Raw genomic sequence first — 16,303 nt, 5'->3', positions numbered from 1 at the left:
ACCAATTTTGGTTTGGCTTCAACTGCATTTTTACCCTTCTGATGATAAAACAACAAAATATGCCAAGTATGCTGCTTTCGATCTTCCATCTTTGATAGGGTGCCAAACAAAAACTATCCTAGAGATGTTCAAATATAAAGGTAAAGCGGTTAATGTGAAACTGGCTGCGAAAATATTCATTATGATCAGCTGTTGTCATCAAACGAAATTACTTAGTGAACGATCCAATAGTATCATTGCGCAAAAAATCGGTAAAGCCTGATATATATGCATATCTACAAGTATATATTTTATACATATTTTTTATATATGTGCGACAGACTTTAAATAAATTTATTTAGTCTCTCATAGATCAAGCAACACTCTCTCTTCTGAACCAAAAACTGTTTTACTAGTTACAATTTTCCCAACAAGGTTGCAATATATAATACATAACTGTAAGAAACCAGCACTAACGTGAAAGTTGTTAACAATAACGGTAATCTATTTACTTTTCTGCTAAGCTCTTTTCCATTTTTATAACTGTAATTCGCTATATTTGTTTCCATGCTCAACAGCCTAAAAAGAATGGTATTGCTAATAATGATGTAAATACTTTGTGCTAGTATATGTATGTATGCATGTAAGTACATATGTATGTATATGTGTAGTATGTATAAATATCTATATGCATATGCGTATACTTGCTTGTGTGCAATGGTAACCAAGTGGCCTAAGAAACAAGTTAAGTTGTATAATGTCTAACAACCACCACTCAATAGGCAATTTGAACTTCTTAACTTTAAACTGCACTGGTAAAGCGGTGAAACGGTTGAGGGGCTGGGCAATAAAGCAAGTAACCCGTCATGGCCATAACTTCGTGATTGCTTTCTACTATGTTGCTACAAAGTGGCGGCTTGGCTTGTTTTTGAGAGGCGCCCGCTATTCTAATGCGAATGTAGGCAAACATTTGGTAGCACCACACACACACACACACATACTGTACTAAGTATTCTAAGGGTTCGTTGGCCTTTTAAAAGTTTTCCACAACAAGCATAATTTTCGCCAACTTCAGTTATACAGTTGGCTGTTTTTGTTGGCGCTGTTGCCACTATAAGCTTAATGCTTCACTTTATTGTTGTTGGGTTTTAGTTGATATTCTTTTGTGTTATGCCTATTTACTAACATACAAACATATTTACATAGAGCGTAAGTAAAATTGCCTGGGGTATAAAATTTTGTAGTGCTATCAACATCGATTTAGACACGTGATTACGTCATAAGGAGTTGAAATAGTGCAGTCATGTACATACATACACAGCTAGATATGTATGTATGCAGTTACTTGGAAGTGGAATTATGCAAAATATGTGTGTCGTCAACATACTGGGGTTCCAAAGTGTTGTCCTAGTATACCCTAATGTAACATAATGATTGAACCTTGATTCTGCATTTTCATATGATGTTCAATATTCTTTAATGATTTTCTGACTTATTGAATCCAAAAATAAGTTTCCTTTAAACGTTATATTTATTGTTGAATAACTTTTAAAGCTCTAGAGTGTTCATACATTTAGGGTATCCATTCGCACGATCTGTCTCAAGAGTGTATAAAAAGTTATAAGCAGCTGATCTGTTCACTCTCTTATGATATTCAGCCTTACTGACCAACAATGTTCTCTAAATTGAGGTATGCATACGAGTTTTTAAACTTTTTTGAGTTTAAAAAACATTAAACATTCAGATATAGTGCTTGAAAGAGACTTGAAATCCCATAAGTAGTCACTTAAATATCTTATTCTTATTTTCATTATTAGAATGAGCTCAAAATATGCATAATTCTTTTCTTTTGGTATAATTTTAACCAAATATTGCGAACATTAAGTCTGAAGGGATTTTAATATAACGTCGGTTACTGCAAAACAAGTTTGTAGCTGCCACCTAATGGGAAAAAATTAAATCGAAATAAGAAAAAAACGTTAAGCTCGGTTGCACTGAAGTTATAATCCTTCTTAATAAAAAAATTTCCATATAAGAACTTGATTTTGATCGGTGAGTTTGTATGGCGACTATATTCTATAGTAGTCCGATATCGGCGATTCCGACAAATGAGCAACTTCTAAAAGCCTGAGAGTTCGTGTCTATACAGTCTAGCAGACGGAGAAGACTAAATCGGCTCAGCTCATTATTTTTTTATGTATGTATGATCATAAGTACTTTATAGTATGTATATATGTATGTGAAAAAAAGTTTAAAGAACATTATTGCCTAAATGCATATGTACATATGTATGAGTCATTGTACTCCTATGGCTGCCAAATGCAGAATTGCAAAATTGCATTACAATAATAAAAACAATGCAATTATGTACGTCGTCTACTTTTTTTACTAGATATGTTATATACATATACTTGTAGTATAACACAGCTAGTGTCTGTTCAGATGTGACATAACTAGCACATTTAGTGCCTCCAACTACGCCCACTCATCGGCGACTTCGGCCGAGATTATATCATGCTCGGCGCTGGATGACAGCAGCAAGTGCATTCAGAAATGCGATATACACACATATGTATATACGTACATATATCATATGTACTCATCTATACATCAGATACAGTAGATGTGAACTATATGCGTCAGCAATGCAGTTATTCAAAGCTTTGTTGCTTTTTGTGGGATTTTCTTTACAGTTCGAAGCAATGCACAACAACAAAGTATTTGAGCTTAAAACGCAATAAAAACAAGTATTGTTTTTGAGGATAAAGGGGCTGTGTTTCAGAGAGTAATGAATAAAGAGAGTAATGAGTAGAGAATGTGGATATAACACAGTTTTATATTTACTAGGCCTGCGGTATATGATATAATCTACCCCGACGAGCTTATGCAATATGACGGGACTCTCGGATCCAATGAAATTAATTACAAAATGGCCGCCATACGAGTATGTGGTAAGTTGAGTAAGAAAATTATTAAAATGCATTTTTGTGCTTAACTCTGTCATAACTAGATATTTGGTCCAGCCTCGATTTTCTGAGAGTATTTAACTTCTCCAGCCAACCGTGGCCATATGAATAATTTCACAAAGACATCTTGATTTTTTAACATTCTTGCTAAATTAAACTGCATAAACCTTAAATTAAATTGAGCTGAATGTGGTGTGAGTGTGAAAAAAATTTAATAGTAAGCAATTATATCAGTTTTACTAGGTATTTACATACATTTTTATTATATAAACCTTAATAACTAAGCTATTGCATTTATGTCCATTGAATGATAAGAGAGCAGAGCTTAAACAACAAATAGAGACGATTTCCGTTTTTTAGATTCATTACTGTTTCGCAGTTTGCTCGAACTTCCCAACTCAAACAATATCGAGCTCTGGTCGAAATAAAGTATTATCACGATAAGACTTGACTCCAACGGCATCATTTTGCTTGACCCGTTTTAGGAATCGTTTTCAAGTATTTATTTTACCAGATAGCTACGGTATCTAAACTTCAAGAGTTGGTTTCTGGCCATAGCTAACTATTCTCGGGCACAAATAGGGTTATTAATATTACTGTTACATTTGTATAAAACAAAAAATTAAATATAATTTTATCTATCACCAGATAACATACAAATAATAAAATTGTTATTGGCCAGTAATCATTTAATATATATAATTATTCAATAAATTTGATTGAAAGCGTTAAATGTAGCCGGTCACGCAAGTTGATCAATAAGACTGCCGGCCGGCAAAATTGGCACCTATGCATATATACTTACATACTTAAGCATGAATATCTATATAGTATTTACATATATGTATATCTATAAATGATAACTATACATACATGCATGTATGTATGTAAGTATGCTTGTATGGATGTTTAATAACACCTGTCTTCAAATGCGTGCTTTACGTTCTATATACGAATATCTCGTTGTATCTATTAATGAGTACAAACCTAGGTATGTATATTTATACATATATAATATGTATATGTACATTCATATGTAGATATTCACGAATGCGCTATTTAAAACTAGACTAATAGAGGATATAGTATGTACATACGTACATTTAGGTATACGAATATATAAAACAATTCAAATAAGTTCATTAACAATAACATAGTATTGCCTGTATTCATGTACGAGTAGGTAGGTACATGAGCATTTCGCTTTACCGGCGTGTTTAGTTCATGATAAGCCATTAAATCGCGCGATTTATAAGTGATTGACTTAATGAAGTAGTCAAAACAATTTGTTGAGTTATTTAGTATAATGAGTATTTTTTATTTTATTTTTTGTGTTTTTTTTCTAAATCTCTCTCTCTCCCTTTTCTAAATCGGATTTATTTAATATTCTATAGAGCGTTTCATTTAAGTATTGCATATGTACATATATTTATTTTCAATTCAAGTCATGCAACAATTTCTAAAAGTATTCGGTATAGTATAGTAATAATAACTATTATCAGTAGCGGATCCAGCATTTTTTTCGAGATCGGATGGATGGTGCTAAAAAATCTTCCTCATGGGAGTTAAAATGTTGAAACTGGGAACTTCAGACAAACATTTCCGAAACACTCTCGACACGTTAGCCGTTGTAAACAAATTATCTTTCCCATTTTCACTGATGCTTACCCTAATGTAACTTTTTCGCCAATATTTTATTATTACCGAGTTGCCACTGGCTCTTATGCAACACGTCAAATAACGCTGTTCTGACAAATGAAAAATAAAATGATAAAATAAATTTCATTTTGAACAGCAAAGTATCGTTTGAAGATAGGTATGACTAATAAAAACGAAAGTATGGAACGCAAAAGAAAAAATGTAAAGTCTGTACGTTTGTCTATCTGCATATACGCGCAGTTTTTAAGATATCGATTTGAAATATTACAAACATCCTTTTCTCCCCAAGAAGTTGCTCATTTGTCGAAATCGGCGATATCGGATTAGAATAGCGTATAGCTGTCATACAAACTCACCGATCTAAATTAAGTTATTGTATGGAAAACTTTTTAATTTGGCAATATATTTTCAGATCGTACTACTATAGCATATTTCAAACTGAACGATCCCTGTGAAGGGTATATAGGTGGAGCCAAAGTTAATGTTTTTTCTTGTTTTAAAAGTAAAATTTTAACTTAATATATTAATAAAATACGTTGTGACGACGAGGAAAACTTTCCGTTATTTTGTTATTTTTAAGGCAACTTTAATTGCTTAATATACTTATATGTAAATAAACCAAAACGTTGAGTTGGCAATGCCTAAACTATAACCGGGTTTAAATACAGGGTGGCGCACGAACGGTGTTACAAAAACAAACCGTAATAATTGCCTCAATTATCGATTTAACGGACTGCTTCATTTTAGTCAGATTTCTGAAGTTTGTTTTGTGCACCTCTTGCTTGACATAACCCCATAAAAAAAGTCTGGTGCAGTCAGGTCAGGTGACCTTGGGGACTAGCGGAAAGCGGAGTTTCTTGATATTAATTTGTTTTAAAATTTTGGTTGGAGCCAAACTCTATTGAAATGAAAACTCATTCAACATCTTTATTCATTTTATTCATTTCCGTTAATATCAAAATGGGTCTCATCAGACATAAATAGGCAACTTATCAAGTTAGTGACACCTTCGGCCATTTTAAGACAAATAAGCAAATCTAGAAGGTTATTAAACCGTCTTGTTATTTGAACTTTGTACGGAAACAGGTCTAAGTCATCATCAATTGTGTCGACAAGTTGCGAGTCGAAACTCTCAGATTTGCCTGAATTGACAATGCAACAGCCGCGATTGTTTCTTGAACACGAACATACGGATCTCGATGGTAGGGTTATCTTGCGATACTTTTAGATTTGCCAAACATGTTTACCAACCTCATAATGGTTTATCTACTCGAAGGAGTGCCGCCAAAATCCCATCTGAATTCTCTTTGGACGGAAATGACGGACTGCAAAGCATGGTACCCTCTTTTCGGTATCCCAAGCAGTAATTTTTATAAAATCTAAATAATAACCTGCCAAATAAAAAAAAAGTCGATTACTTAGAAAAAAGTCCAAGAAATATTTCATGGTAATTGAATGACTCCCATTCGTTTGGGCTTACTTTCGAAAAGATTGGAGTGGTAATTTTTACGAGAAGCATACCTCTCTAAGTGCATTTTTGACACGAAGAAATCCTTTAATTATTATTTATCTTAAGCTGGCTCGAAGCAATAATCCTCTAGTAGAATAACAGCAAGGCCTCATAACTAAAACTTGGTAATTAAGTAAAGGTATCGTATTAAAAAACAAGCGACCGCTTCTGGTTAGGCGTTGTAGCGTCCCTCCATACAACCGACCTTAGAAAGAAATACTCCACAAAATCCTCTAAACTGCTTAAATTAATATGTACTATATGCAAATTTGTTTGCCTTTTTTTGCCTTAAATTTTTTTCTTACAAAATTATTTGTAAAGTTATCAATTTCCAAAAAACATTTATATAAATAAAATGACTAAAACAATTATATTTGTGCATTCAGTTAAGCATAAAATTTTAATAAATATATGCTTGAAGTAAAAACTTCTCTAGCAAAATGTAATGTGGTCTTAAGAATAATGTTTCCTGTCTGTTTTTTCCCTATCAGAAATTAAAAAAAAAGTTCTAAACTTAACTAGAACGGAAATATTATTGAAATCGTGTATGAAAATATGTATGTATATATAATATGGAGTGCTATGCAGTTCTGTTGCATTAATATGCATGAAAAATTCATTGGGGTCAGCGGAACATTGCATAGTTGGCACTGCACTTCGTTTGCTACTTCTGTCGAACAACAATTACCTGTGTGTTAACACACGTTCGAAGGCAATTAAGTAATCAAATAATTCAATAAATATGCAGACATAAACGAAACTGTCAACTTTTTGCTGCAACTATTGTATAATGTTCGAATATATTACATACATAAACTTGAATGAGTATGTGGTCTAAGAAAGCATTTCTTTCAGTGATTGAACTGTAGGAATATTGGACTATTGAATAACAGTGTCAACAAGGGTAGTGCTTAATATTTTTAAGGTTAGATAGCATTAACACAAACCAGGAATTATAATAAAAAATAATACCTCTCTTCAGTTGTGGTAACTGAATTAATTTCTCCTAATTTTTCAAGGAGAAAATCGTACGACAGAGCACATCTCTGCCTGAAAATTCGTTTGATATCAAATAACACGACAAAATCCTTGCTAAAACTAAGGATACCTGACGCAGTTCTCCCAGTATAATATTCCACACAATACCTAAGGTAAACTATAACCCTCAAAACTGCTTTAATATGAAAATTTAGAGTTACTGTACTAACTCTATATAGATCATACCACAACTGCAAAAAGTTGGCGTTCTTTCAGTCAACAAAAATTTCTTGCTGTGTCGTACAACAGTGCTTATATGGAACGAACAGCGTTACTCATATCTATTTAGTTCTTATTTATAAATAAAGTCAATTGCCACAAATGTCAGTCATCGTTAGATTTAATATATGCTTAGCACAACTAGCTGTGAAGCGGACTGTCAGTGGTTACGGCAGTAAGCCAGTAGCATAGCGCGACTTATGGCGTGCTACAGGCACACTTCATTCACCGGGCGAAGTGGTGAGGTGCGCATAGAGCGAAAAATGGAAACAATGATTTTTTACACCATTACCATACTCGCGCATACGTAGAATAAAGTTGGCAACGAAAAACACAGGAAGTGCTGGAAATTGGGTTTTTAGTTGTTTTTGTTGTAAGCCATTTAATCGCCAACACATTTGCGGCAACACCATTTGACGATGGTGACTCGATTAGCAAGCGAGTGTGTATGGCAAACAGATACTCGATTTTATGCTATTTATGAATGACTGTTAACCATTAATAAAAGTTTGAATATGTACCATATACATATTTTTATCTATTTATATTATTCTGTTTTGGTTTATTCTAGTCGACGGTTGTTTATTATTACCTTGTTTTTAAATTTGTAATATTTTTGGAATTAAACTTCTCCATAAATTATTAAAAATATTGAAACACGCATTCATATATGGTATACATACAATACTACTCTTTCAAGTATTTTGTCTGTCGATTGCTCCAGTTTGTCTTTCTTTACAGATCTGAATTTATTTAAGATTTTAAAATATTTAATATCTAAGCTGCTGCAGCAAAAAGCAAGCCCGAATTGTATCGAATGGCTCAATTATCTTGGATATGATCTGATCCTGAGAACGGCATAAAATAATTAACACCGGTTTCATAGCGAGCTTTGCTGATCAATACTTTGATGCTTCGTCGTCTATTAGATCGAACTTCATAGTACTCAATAAAACACAATCACATGCCGTCTTGAACCAGAGCCCAGCTTGAGCTAATGCTCTTCCCTGCCAGTGCCAGCGTAACTTTCAATGTCAAATTGTTATTATTGAAGCATCTTCTAAGCTTTTTCATTAGTTCTTATGACTAGTAAAGGTCATTTGCGATGATATGATAATGAGCCGTTCTTGCGTTTCAAAGCGATCAAATATCATTATCTATTGCTTTTCCACACGAAACCCTCGATCTTGTATGGGTGATAAGGCTTTTTTCGATTCTAGACACTCCTTATCCCGCTGTTTTGGACCGATTCGTTCCTTTGTGATACGTGTGATCGTATGCTGATCAAAACTCTCTTTGCCTCAGTCTACTTTGGAGACATCCACGTTGGCTGACAAACTGTCTATAATTCAAGTTCATTGCCTCTTGTACTTTTACCAAATATTTATGCAAATTTTTTTAAATATACATACACCGATATATACCATATACTAGCGTGGGCCAAAAAAACTTTTAATTATTTTCGTAGGATACCGTGAAAACATGGTCCGAAATGACGAAAAAAATCTTGGTAAAGTTGTCGCATTATAATATTTGATGTTTGTTTTCGTTTTATCAGACCATATTTTCACGGTATCTAAGGAAAAAAATTAAACGTTTTTTACTTAACCGTAATATACGTGTATATATGTATATGCATATATGGCTTTTCTATTTTTTTTGACCACACAGAAAAAATTATTGAAAACTATACAGGAAACAATTTTGTGTCGATGTGTTCATACAAAATATGGTATTTCTCATTTGAAAGGCTTCCACCAATTAATTCGACACCTCACAAATATGAAAGTGAATAACATATGATCTTATTAGGTTAAACGCATTAAAAGGTAAAGTATAAGCTTCCGCTAAGCTTTGAGATTTGCGGTTGAACACGCTTAAAACGTACAAGGGTGGGAGATAATTCCGTGAGTTTTAAAGCTAGTACTTTATATTATAGCTTCACCACGAGGTCGTAAAGTAAAATTGACAAAAAATTTAATGCTGTGGGCGAATAAGAGTAAGAGATGAGCGATCTTAGAATTCCTCGATATTTATTTCAATGCTTAACGCCTTAAAGATTACATTCGGATTACGTAAGACATGTCCTTGAATTAAAAAGGTTGCTAAGCAGATTCGCAGATATTGCTTTCATTCACCTTTTGTTCGAAACTGACCCTAAGTGGCTGTAACCATCAAGTGGATCATTGAAAACCGTAAGTGAAACATAGATGAATATTACTACATCCTAGATCAAAAGTTGAACAAAGTATTACATTGCTCAGTGCGAAAGTATTCCCATATAGAAAGTTTCGTCAGTTTCTAAGATCAAACAAGGTCCCACTGGTATTTTTATACCCTGAACACGGTTTATTAAGTTTGTCACGAAGTTTGTAACTCCCAAAAGGAAGCCCGGAGACCCTATTATTATTATATAGGTACAACCATGTCCCTCTGTCCGTCTGAATCTAAACGATCGAAATCAAGTTATTTTTTAAATATAATATAAACAATTCTAGTCAGTTAACTCTGTTCTCTCGAAATGTGGGGTTAGATAAATTAAATTTTCTTGTCATAAAAATTTTATTCTCACTTAGTGCATACTTAAGCTACTCGGACCATTTCTCAGCCAAACCCATTCAATCAGGTTTTGTTGTGGTTTTTGAACCATAAAATCGATTTCGAGGGTTGATTGTATATACTTGTATAAACTCGCCGCAAACTGCCAAAACTGCAGTATTACGTAGTCTTTTTACCCATCCGTCAAGAAAACTGCGTCATTGCCACTTCAAAGTAGATAATGGTTTATATCAGTGACTGCACGTGTCGGCATCTAGGCAAAGTGTCGCGTGTCGCCATCGCGACTCTCGACCGGCTGCCAACTTCAATGTAACGTGTAGATAAACACGACGAATTGTAAGGGTGTTTTCACTTCGAAAGCGTGGTCATAATGGACGGCGCATACAACAACTCGCCAAAAGACTGCGGAAACACATGCAGCTCGTTGAGATTTTTATGTCCTTGCAATGAGTCATACACACCCCAAAAACGGGCACATTGCTCCTTGTAATGCAGACGCAGCAGCATATATGTAAGTAGATCCCCAATTCTGTGGCAGTGACGCCATCAGCTGATGATTATGCTCTGTCTAGGCGTACGCTAGACATCTCCGGGGGTTGATTTGTTACTAGTAAAACGTTTTAATATACACGCATGCATAAATGGGCGTAGACCGGCTTGGCACTCTATATTTACACATATTTATTATATAAGTGAGTGTTGTGACTCACCTGCGCCGCTGCCTGACCTCTATGTGGCAACGCATCTTGCAACATAGCGAACCGCAGACTTACATTGTATACGAGTTAGCCTCAGGGGTACTTAATTTACTTAACAGTAAACGTTTTGCGGTTAAATTGCAAATACATATAATTACATATATATGTACATGCAAACTCACATATGTATATGCATTTACCTCGGTATTTTTATACCCAAGAGACCTGTAAGGTGTTGCAATGTTTGTCTTGTCATAAAGCAAGCAGTTTTCTGTGTTTTATTAGCTCTTACTATCGTACAATTTTTTTTATTTAATCACTGCAAATATTTATTTTTTAAATTTCTACAGTGTCGATGGAGAACAGACATACAAACATTGGTACATTCGTTTTTATTTATTTATATATTTTTTGTTTATAAACACTTTTATTTAACGTTTATCAGCACATATAGTGATAACGGTTATCTTTATGATCGTTTCCACATAAGTACAATTATGTGTTTTACTAATTATAACTGTAAAATATATATTATTTTAGTACAAACATACAAAGTATTTGTTTGCATTTAACGCAAAACTGCAAGTGCCAAACCCAAACCAATCGATCCAAAATAATATTTTGGGAAGTTTTATCTAAAACAGGGGAACCCCGGTTTTTCTGCACATTTTTCCTAAATTTTGTAAAAACTACCTCTTTATGTGTGAAATTGCAGGTGAGAATGTTTACTCAAATTTCACCTTTCGACGGAAACATTAGGTAATTTGAGATAAGATATTTTAATTCGCTTTAACCCGACTTAAGTCTATATATGTAATTGACTAACATTTTTAGAGTTCACTAAAACTATATTCGAAATTCTCTTCGAGTTGCATTGATGCTTCTTTTGAAAATTTGCTTAGAGCTGATTTTTCGATTCTGCTTTCATTTTAATAAAAGAATCAAACTGGTTCGTTATGTCATTATTTTTGGTATTCGAGTCCTTAAATATCAATTTTTATAGTTGCAAACTTTTTCTCGAAGATGCCGCGTGTATCCTTCCAAGTGAAACATTGACAGATTATGGGCGAGATGACAAACCCTTTCCTAACCCTCGTGAAAATATTGCCAAAAAATTTTAAAGCTGTCATTTTTAACGGTCAGCTATGTATTAAATATCTGCACAATACATATTAGGTCAAATTTGGTTTATTAGGCTCTGATATATTATTTATAAACATATAACAACGGTCTAACATATTTCACTCGGTGGGCTTCTGACTCGCAAATATTACAAATTGGTAATCCCAAAATAAAAACATTTCGCATAAACAAAAATAAAACAGCTTTACGTAAATATATTTAAACATTTATAATTAGATGTGATAAGTAATCTCTTTTTAATTAGCAGATTTCTTTTGAGTGACATTTCTCATTTTTATGATGTATAAAATTTTAATACCGATAAGACAAGACTATCAAATTTTCATACATTTGTATGTGCATATATTTAATAAATATAAAATTTCCATACACAAATATATATAGATAGCTTGCTTTATATAAACTTTACTTTACTTAATTACTTAGAAATCCCCTACAGAGAAATCAACTAGTTGTAAATTGCTTTACAACTAGTGTAAACCGTAGGTCCAACTAATCAACCAACTGTCAATAGTTGTTCCAAATAGTCGTAAAACAATCCAGTGACAATTTTATTTTAATTTTTCGAAGATGATCACAGTTCTGAGAGCTTTATTTTTTAGCGCTTTTCCGGATTTTGAGAATTATTTTCTACATATTTTGTGTCCAGTATAGTAGCCTCAGATCGAACAATATATATATCAATATGAAACAAGCTAAAACAGATTAAGTAATTTCAAGAAATTAACCTCAAGTTGACAGATATGCGGTGTTGTTTTTATAAATCCCAAAGAATCGATTTCTTTTCAAAGGCAGATCTTTAAATAAGACCATTTTGGAACACAACTAAGAGCTCTGTAGGGGGGTTTTAGTAGTAGAAGTTAATTTGGTGATCTACAATATTTCAGATATATCATATAGCGTCTATATACATATTTTAAACCTGTTTGCCCCAAACTTATAAGTACTGACTTAAAGTAATGTGTGCTTAGAACTAAATTGAATTTCTTTCTTAAATTGCAGATAAATTTCCATTATCATGGCGACAAGTCCAAAACCCGTCAAGAAGGTGCCCATCCACCTTCAGGTAAGTCTTTAAATATGCCAACAATTTTCGAACGCTTAATCAAATTTTTAATATTTCAACAAATCAGAGCTCCCAGAACCGCGTCTATATCAAGAATGGACATATCGTCAACCACGACAAGTCATTTAAGGCCGATATTTATATTGAGGATGGCATAATTAAGTAATTATGCATTTTAAAATAAGAAAGTTGTTGAAAATGTCTAAAATATTAATACTTTCGAATACTAGATTTGTGGGACCTGCATCCGATATCGTTGTGCCCGGCGGCGTACGCATTGTGGATGCTGCAAACAAATTGGTGCTGCCCGGTGGCATTGATCCACACACCCACATGCAACTGAAGTTTGGCGGTTGCGTCGCTGTAGATGATTTCTATCATGGCACCAAAGCGGCCGTAGCTGGCGGCACCACAACCATAAGTGAGCAATTGTGTTATAAACTATGGCACCACTAAAATTGTGAGTTGCTAGTATTTTCCATATCACTAACGATTTTCACTTCACAGTCGATTTCGTGCTGCCCGACAAGGGTGAATCGCTCGTTGAAGCCTACGATAAATGGCGCGCTTGGGCTGATCCCAAGGTCTGCTGTGATTATGCGCTCCATGTGGGCATTACTTGGTGGTCGAAATCTGTGTCTGAGGAAATGAAAATTATGTGCGAAGAGTTGGGTGTCAATTCTTTCAAAATGTTTATGGCCTACAAGGGTCTGTATCAGTTAAATGATTCGGAGCTCCTGGAGGCTTTCGAGCGAATACGTGCGCTAAATGGTGTTGCTCAGGTACTTTTTTATTGGTTTAACCTGTTGAAATTGCATATATTACATTTATTTGCTTTTTTTTTACAGGTGCATGCTGAGAACGGCGATATTATTGCGAAGAATGTGCAGAAATTATTGGCCGCTGGTGTTACCGGTCCAGAGGGCCACGAGCTCTCGCGGCAGGAGGAAGTAGAGGCTGAGGCAGTGAATCGAGCCTGTATACTGGCACATCAGGTATGTTTATGTTTTTTTTACAACATTTGTGTGCCGAAATATAATATACACATGTACAGACAAATACAATACCATGTAAAATATTTTTTTAAATTGGTTTGAGCATTTTCTGTTAAATATATTTTGATCTAACTAAATCCAAATTTAGCAAAGACTTTACCTTACATATACCGAAAAATATTTTACATTTTCTTAAACAAATTTTAGCACAAGAAAGGACTTAATCAAAATTCTCTTAAAATTTATTTGCACTAAATATTTTCATAAACGATACACTTTTTGACTAATATTATAAGTAAGCAAGGGTTAAGTTTGGTTGGAACCGTGAATATATTAGCTAGCTACAGTGTGGAGTCTTTTTAACGCGAGAAATTTGCAAAATTGTATTATCTGTAGTTTATTTTGGTGAATAAAAATTAGCTATATGGGAAATTCATTTTAATTAATTTCCTTTCGAAAGCGAAGCCTCGGTTGAACCGGAATAAACTAACCTTAACCTTTCATTAGATATTACATTTAACTGGCTATATAACATGGTTTGAGGCGGTACTCCCTTAGTACAAATTCCTCTCATCAATTGATTGTCTCTGGGGTCGAAGATCATATCATTGCTGCTTATTATAGGTCCCAAGTGATAACCAGTTTCCGAGTGTGCAGCGGATTTTATAAGTTTTTTAGTGATAGAAATAGGCTCGAGGGACATAGCCAGCCGATGAGTAAAGATCGTCTCATATTATACCAAGTAACGAAAGTAATATAGTCTTTGAAGTGTAATTGTTATTGTGGAATGTATAAAGTGAAAACTTTTCACAGCAATAAAATTTATCACCGTTAAAGAAATTGTGTAGCATACGCAAATTCCGTCATGATCCCACTAATTAGGGTGCAAAGATTGGGACAGCTTTATTCCTTTACTTTTTTTGGAATTCATATGACAGAAAAACATTTTAGTTCGTGACGTCATGAACGAAAGAAAGAGTTCTTATCAAAGTTTCACAGCTCGTTTCATTCTTAGCTATACTGATTTTAATATTTATACCCTGAATAGGGTTTATTAAGTTTGCCACGAAGTTTGTAACATCCAGTGAAAACGTTAGGGACTCTATAAAATAGCTTTATTTTCAAGGGGTATTGTAGCTTCGGTGCACCCGAAGTTAACGTTTTTTATACTCTTGTAACATGTTGCTACAGAGTATAATAGTGTTGTTCACCTAACGCTTGTTTGTATCACCTAAAAGTAATCGAAATAGGGTTATATATATATAAGTGATTAGGATGACGAAACGAGTTGAACTTCGGATGTCTGTTATTACCCTATGACCCTCTTAATGCAAGCACATGATAAATATATGTGTCTGATTATAAAAAAAACAAAATATCGATAATCGAAAGTACACAGCCAGCGAAAAATCAAAATGCACTATTTTCTTTGAACACACCTCGTATATACCGTTATATCTATTCGTATTTTTATTAAATTATATACATTAAAGTTTAATTATTTAATTTTTTTAATTTTTGAATTGAATTTTCCTTTTTTAATTTCATTTTGTACATACTCATGTATACATTAATAAATGTACATAAATATATGCCGTCAAATACCACTCGATGCCCTTCCAATACACCTCACCAACTCACCGAATCAATGGTACCTTACCACGCTACTCCCCCCACTCCAATCACCACAACCCCCAAACATACTGTACAACGAATTGCCACCAAAAAAGGTCGATTGTCCGTTATACGTAGTGCATGTAATGAGTAAATCGGCAGGCATTGAGGTGGCGCGTGCGCGCAGACGCTACAAGAATACCGTCATCTATGGCGAAACCTTGGCTGCGGCACTCGGCACCGACGGCACCAACTACTGGCACGAGTGTTTCCAACATGCAGCGGGTCACGTGCTCAGTCCACCGCTACGACCCGATCCAACGACGCCCGCCTTTATGATGAACCTATTGGCGAAGTAAGTTCTCGAAGGGTGTACCTGAAGCAGGTTATTTGCTTCACACATAACATTCGGCTAATATACATATGTACTAACGTTCGAGGAAATAATTTGGCATTGGATTATTTAATTGGAATTTTAGTGTTGCTCGCAATTGCACCCACTTATTTCTACATTGCATGCATTGCATTACATATATACATATATGGTATACACACATAATTTAACCCATTTGCGATGTCGATGGATAAAGTCACATGCATACTTACATAAATATTATATGTACACATAAACACATTTTTAATGTTCTCATTACTTAATAAACTTTAATTACACAAATACCGTTATTCTGGTATGTGTATTTACTATTTGTTGTAATTTTGCTAATTATTTTGTTTGTTTGTCTTCTTTTTTCTGTTTTTGTCTATTTCGCATACTATTTCTCCCACTCATACCAACTCACATACGCACATACACACATGCTTACTACCCGCTAATATTAACACATTAATGTTAATAA

General features: G+C 34.1%; 1 protein-coding gene across 7 annotated transcripts in view; it reads left to right on the top strand.

Moving 5' to 3' along the window:
* CRMP (Collapsin Response Mediator Protein) overlaps window positions 1–16,303 on the top strand; it is a 35,484-nt gene that overhangs the window by 14,736 nt on the left and 4,445 nt on the right. For 4 of the 7 annotated variants that reach the window (XM_014235935.3, XM_036373385.2, XM_036373382.2 and 1 more), the window contains 6 exons: window positions 12,774–12,837; window positions 12,905–12,999; window positions 13,068–13,258; window positions 13,345–13,619; window positions 13,686–13,832; window positions 15,563–15,801. In XM_014235935.3, coding sequence (XP_014091410.1) covers window positions 12,790–12,837; window positions 12,905–12,999; window positions 13,068–13,258; window positions 13,345–13,619; window positions 13,686–13,832; window positions 15,563–15,801 — 995 coding nt within the window. In that variant the 5' untranslated portion in view covers window positions 12,774–12,789. Of the gene's footprint in view, window positions 1–2,911; window positions 2,931–12,773; window positions 12,838–12,904; window positions 13,000–13,067; window positions 13,259–13,344; window positions 13,620–13,685; window positions 13,833–15,562; window positions 15,802–16,303 lie in introns of those variants that run through there. The other 3 variants (XM_036373383.2, XM_036373386.2, XM_070107595.1) reach the window with 2 other exon arrangements.

Source organism: Bactrocera oleae, chromosome 2 (genome assembly GCF_042242935.1).
Source record: "Bactrocera oleae isolate idBacOlea1 chromosome 2, idBacOlea1, whole genome shotgun sequence".
Classification (NCBI taxonomy): Eukaryota; Metazoa; Arthropoda; class Insecta; order Diptera; family Tephritidae; genus Bactrocera; species Bactrocera oleae.
Note: the sequence above shows the minus strand (reverse complement) of the source record. Positions and strands in the feature narration are given on the sequence as shown.